This window comes from Tupaia chinensis, unplaced genomic scaffold (assembly GCF_000334495.1).
Source record: "Tupaia chinensis unplaced genomic scaffold, TupChi_1.0 Scaffold000607_1, whole genome shotgun sequence".
Taxonomy (NCBI): Eukaryota; Metazoa; Chordata; class Mammalia; order Scandentia; family Tupaiidae; genus Tupaia; species Tupaia belangeri.
The window spans coordinates 172152-178274 of NW_006160126.1; the positions used below are offsets into that span (position 1 = coordinate 172152).

Consider the following 6123-nt stretch of genomic DNA (forward strand, 5'->3'; position numbering starts at 1 on the left):
AAAATACTGGCTGCTGTTGTGTATGAGGTTGGGAGGTAGAGGTTCCTTTTCATTTGGTACCTCAGGTAATAAAGTTTTAACCGGGTGTATGTATGTATGTATGTATATAAGAAAAACTAATCTGATTCATCAAGATCTACTTAAAATCAAAGCAGAATATCCACACCTCTGATTTATGTATGTTACATCAAGTCTTCACATTTTTTGAAGTGTGATTCAAGAAGCACCTGCATGAAAATCTCTTGGAATGTTTTATGTATCTGTGGATCCCAGTAGACCTGTGCGAAGGACTCTTTTTTTTCCTAGAGAACACACTTGTTCACTAGAGAGAGAGAGGGAGAGGAGAAAACAAACAGCCATGGGCATGGTCAAGCTACAATCCCTTCTCCATCCCCCCTTTCAGGATTTTGGATATGCATACACACGACTGCGCATATTTCTCAAGTTGTTGCATTGGCACTCAGTTGTGTGGGCAACCATGTGGGTTCCAGCCACCTTCACCACCACTCCATAGGCTGGCCCATCCTTGATTTTTTTGTTTGTTTGTTTACTTGCCAAAGAGAGAACACCCCCAATGGGGCTTGGTCACACTGCAATATATTTTCTTGCATTTCTCCTTCCCATCTGGATTACCAGGATTTGGGGTGCATGCACACGTGCCTAGTGCTTTTCAAACCACCAGAACCCAGACTCACATCACTATGCTTACAAGGCCAGCTCCTCCCTGGATTCATGAGTGCAATCATATAGTTTCCCTCTCTCTGGGACCAGCAGGTGGTGTGGTAGTTAAGGTACTAGACACTCCTACATGACCAACCATGGTTCAAGTCCTGGATCTGGTGGCTTGCCTTCTCGCTTCTTTATCTCTCTGGTCAAATTAAAATGAATGAATAAATTAAATATTTTTTAAAAGTCCAATAAATGAGTTAAACTTTAGGTGTCAGAGTTTTAGCTAACCAAGGCTAAGACTTCCAGCAAATTAAAGCCTTGAAAGAAATTCCAGTAATGTGAGATTGTGGCTGTTCTGTAGACAGTGACTCAAGCAATTTTTCTTTCAACATTTTTCAAACTACTAGGTCTGAGTAAAACAGGGTCATTTCATACTTAATCCTACAGTTAGTCCAGAAAGCAAAGTCTTACTTTTGGGCATATCACAAGGGGTCTGGGAAATAGAAAGTTCTTAAGGGTTAGGGAGTCTATATATTATTAATTTAACAACAGCAACTTCTTGTAGCTTATAAAGGCCAAGCAAATGTCCAAAGAATAGGTCATAATGACAGATTTGTGGAGAAAGAGGAAAAAAACGTACCAAAGTGGGAAAGATTTTTTTTTAAAAAAATCACCGATAGAGGTAACTACAATTCTTATGACTATAATAGACCAAGAATACGGCAGTAATAAATCAGTTACACCATTTATTGATGGACTTCCACTGGAAAACAAGCACAACGCAAGAAACTTGGAAAAGCTTTCTAAGTGAAACATTTCTTTCAAGCAACAGGCAAAAGAATTGTCATATATGTCACAGAAGCCCTTCAACTTACTGATGGACGTCTCGGCGACACTTCAGACATTCCACCTTGTAGCACATCAAGCGATTACTCTGGGTATTTTTTGTTTCAGTGCCTGGATCTTGGAATGATGAACCATGTTTTAGCTGGGCTTCTTGGGATAAATTTGCTCACATTGAGAATGTGTGGAATAAAAGGTTATTTTGGGCCAGTGAGCACTTATCCTCTAGCTATTTTTGGTCAGTGAGCACTTATCCTTGGCTATAAATGAAGACGACAAACAGTTCAGTTTCTGAATATAGAATGGTCTATGTAATACTGTATTTTTTCGGTAAAGCTTCTTTTTGGGCCTTGGCTTAACTTCTTCCCTCTGAGTTTCGGGAAAACACAGAGGCACGGGGGAGACTGGTATCGGAGACCTTGGTGGCGGACATCTTGAGACCATTTTAACCAGTGATGGAGTTGTCTGGGCAACAGGAGACTTGGATGAGAGTTCTTGGCATGGATTTAAAATGGGGCCTTTGGCATTCTTCAAGTCATCGTAAGTTGCGATGAATTGTTTTGTGGTGGGTGAACTTTTTAGGGATGGCGGTCTAGAATTCCACTTGGACTTCTCAGCATTGCTCCAATTCCATTTGGAAGCATTTTGTTCAAGCTTGCAAGAACCAGGACTGTTTTTTCTTTTGTCTCGACTCTTATCTATACAAGATGTCTGGAGGCTGGAAGAGTCAGGGAATTTTGGTTGCTTCACTTTTGATATAGCTTTGGAGGAAGAGGGTCGTTCAGTAACAGCTGGAGTACAGAGAGTGGTTTGCGGTTTCGGCCTCTCTTTTTGTATAGTTGCGTGTTGTAATCTTTCCAGCTCCAGTAAACGAGTTACCAAGTGTTCTATAGTGCTTTCTGGAGGTTCCACTGTGGCTTTCCAGGCTTCAGATTTTGAGAGGGCTAATTTGTGCAAGTCCAGAGCACTGAAAGGAGGAGGGAGAAAATCAGGATAGGGGAATACTTCATTTGGTTCCTCAGTGAACGATTCTTCAACATTGTCTATTGTTTCCGGCTTTAAGTTCAAGTCCATCCTTTTAAAATAGCTGAGTAAAGTATCATTCGCTTTCTCGTTTTCTGATAAATCACTTTCATCTGTTGCATTTTCTTCCACACTGCTGTTTCCATATTTCAAATTCCAATTTGGAGCAGATAAAGTTTCACCATTGTTGTTTTCTACAATTGAGCATGAATTCATATGAAGCTCATTTCGGTCCTTAAAAAAGTCCCCATCAGCATAGGGCCAGCAGAGATCAAACGGCATCAGCAGTCCAGGGTAAGAACCAACTTGCTTATCAAAGGAGTGGCTCGGGGTGAAGAACCTTGTGGAATTATTGGTTACGTTAAAGCCAGTTTCCGTGGAAGATTTTTTAAATTCCCTTTAAAAAGCAATTCATGAATCATTTGTTGAGTAGAATTTAAAATGCCGCTAAAATGACAGGAATAAGTAACTTTTATCAAAGATCAACTAATGTTTAGCTCCCAATGGCATGTGTGTTCTCTAGCAATCCATAACAGAAATGTCAACTTCTAAATATATAGGCTATACATTTATATAATATAGATGGACTATGTACATTTCTTAAATCATAGATTAAAATACTAACTGGGCATCCCTTTGTGCAAGCACAGGTTAAAATGGCTAACACTACAAATTCCACGAGGTTCAAAGTGACTAATTATATGTATTTGCCTATATTGTAATTATGATGTCTGGAAATGAGGATACCCAACTCAAACTGAAATGACAGTGACACGTTCATTGACCCTGAGACTTTGAAAGAGTAGTTAACTTACCAAAGATTCTATGTTCACTGCTGTAGTTTTTAAAAATTTATTCTAACAAAACAGGAAGTGAACAGAGTCTATCAAACAAAAATTATGCCAGATATAGAACCTTGTTATTTTCATCTCCTGGTGCGCTTTCATTTTAAAAGTAATACTTCTGAGTATTCTATTAAAATAAAAACTGCAAAAAAAAAAAAAAGCCAGGGCATAGACTACTGAGTTTCTAGTTTGTTTCGTTTTGTTGTTGTTGTTGTTTTAATTTATTAGAGAGCATGTGTGCCCGGTGGAGACAGCAAGACAGAGAGGGACAGTGAGAAAGCATCCCTCCTGGGGCGTGGCCATGCTGCAGCTGCTTCTCCATTTCTAGCCCCTTCTGGGATTTTGGGCATGCCCACATCTGTACCTGGCGTGTTTCTCAAGCTTCCTGGTGCGGGACTTGAACTGCACAGTGGGCCATGTGGGATCCAGGAACCTTAATCCCTAGCCACCAGCTGACCCTTTTTTTTTCTAGGTGACTAGAAATACTGACATTGAGCGGTCTGATGCATTAGTTGACATATAGTCTTCTCAATGTCTCCTTCTTTTAAGGCTAGTTTACAATAACAGTAATCTAGAAGGATTTGGGAAAATACTTTTAACCCGAAAAAAATGACTTAACAATTTGGCTAAATACTAGGAATACCACCTTGCCTTTGTAAAGCCACAGGAAAATCGCTTCAAATCTACAACAGGCAGTAGACATGAGTCTACATATTAGGTTGTCAGAAAAGTCATGATGCGTTTTTGCACAGAAAAACAGAAAAATAGATCATGAGTTTCCCCACAACCCAATAGCATGAAAAAAGGAGCATGGAATCTGGGGGTGGCGGCCTGGGTTCGAAACCTTTGCCATCAGTGAGTGGCAAACATGGATGACAGTACGACCTCAGAGGTGGTCTGAGGGCAAGCCAGTACACAGCGCGTGTAAGTGTGTGTGACAGATTGTTAAACACCAAATGACAGTTCTCATGTCTTTTGTTCTCTTTACCTGTTTGATATATGGAGGAGAAAAATCTCTTTTTCTAAAATATTTTTGCCAGAGGGCATGTGCAATTGTAGGAAAAGGGATAGGAGGGAGAAAGCACCACCCAAAGGGGCGTGGTCACACACTGTCCCTTCTCCATTTCCCCATCCTGTTGGGATCGGGGCCTCCACACACACCAACCCAGCAAGTTTTATAAGCTGCCAAGGCCAGGATTTGAACCATGTGGTTAGCCATATGGGATCTGGCTCCTTTAACCACCAGGCCATGGGGCCAGCCTGAGGGGAAAAATCTTAGTGAAAGATTTCGTGGATTCCAACTTTCTTCCATCTTTGTGACATTACTAAGCCTATCCGATATGCAGAGCAAAGACCTATCCCACGCTGTTCTGCTTAGTCCTCGCGGCGGCCTCGTGAGATGGGCACTTTGATTTCCCACCTGTTACAGGTCAGGAAACGGAGGTATAAAGTGGGGGCAGTCACCCGTCTAGGAAGTGGTGGAGCTGGGATTGAACCTAGGTATGGAGTGCTATGTCTGAAATCCTATCAACTGTGTCCTACTGCCTCTATGTTTGCTTCTCTGTCACGATGATCGACTTCAGTTCACTTCACTTGACCCCTTACCCTGAAATCCTTGTTACTGTCTGAGTTCTTTCTCATAATAGCCTTTCCTTTATTTTTTTTTGGAGAGGTTTTTGCTATAGAGTGCGTGTGCTCGCCAGAAAGACAGAGAGGCAGAAAGCGAGAAATAACCCCCCAGGGAGGATGGCCATGCCGCAATCCCTTCTCCTCCATTCTCCTCTCGGGATCTTGGGCACGTACGCACACGTGCCCAGCGTGAGTTTTAAGCCACCAAGTCCAGGACACGAACCGCGGTCGACTACGTGGGAGTCCAGCGACATAGCCATTACGCTAACTGCTGGTTCCCTCCCCCTTGAATTTTAACGTGAAGTGGGCAGAAAGTGGGCTCTCCCTTAGGTACCACACAGTTTAGTAAAGCCCTCTGATCGGAGGTGCCTGCCATCAAGCCGGCCACGCTATTGCTAAAACCGGATGAGAGTGAAGGACAGATTCAGGATCTCTAGGACACAAAGCGGCATCCAGGATTCAAACCACACAGTGGGAATCCCACCGCCTTAATCACAACCCCTGCTGGTCCTGTAAACTGCATATTTTTTTGTTTTGTTTTGAGAGGTTTTTGCTATAGGGCACGTGTGTTCACCAGAAAGACAGAGAGAAACAGAGAGACAGAAAGCGAGAAATCACCCCCTCTCCCGGGGGATGGCCACGCTGCAATCCCCTCTCCTCCATTCTCCTCTCGGGATCTTGGGCACGCACGCACATGCACCCGGCATGAGTTTTAAGCCACTGGGTCCAGGATGCGAACTGCGGTTGACCACGTGGAAGTCCAGCGACATAGCCATTATGCTAACTGCTGGTTCCCTGTAACCTGCATTTTTAAGAAGCAGGTTCTGGGACCAGCAGATGGTGTAAAGGTTACATCGCTGGATTCCCATGAAGTCAACCGTGGTTTGAGTTCTGGACCCGGCGGCTTAAAACTTGTGCCAGGCATGTGAACGTGCATGCCCGAAATTCTAAGAGAAGGGACTGTGGTGTGGTCATCCCTGCTAAGGGTGATTTCTCACTTTTTGTCTGTCTCTCCAGCTAGTGCATTTGCTCTATCGCAAAAATCTCTCTTAAAAATAAAGGGGGGGGGGCAGGAACCAGCAGTTAGCGTAATGGCTGGATCGCTGGACTTCCC

At 43.0% G+C, this 6123-nt stretch overlaps 1 protein-coding gene across 3 annotated transcripts in view; it reads right to left on the reverse strand.

The window, feature by feature from the left end:
- Window positions 1–1438: 1438 nt before the first annotated feature.
- Window positions 1439–6123, reverse strand: part of FAM217A (family with sequence similarity 217 member A) — a 27470-nt gene continuing 22785 nt past the window's right edge. For 2 of the 3 annotated variants that reach the window (XM_006158755.2, XM_006158753.2), the window contains one exon: window positions 1440–2932. In XM_006158755.2, the coding sequence (XP_006158817.1) occupies window positions 1738–2932 (1195 nt within the window). In that variant the 3' untranslated portion in view covers window positions 1440–1737. Of the gene's footprint in view, window positions 2933–6123 lie in introns of all 3 variants that reach the window. The other variant, XM_006158756.2, reaches the window with a different exon arrangement.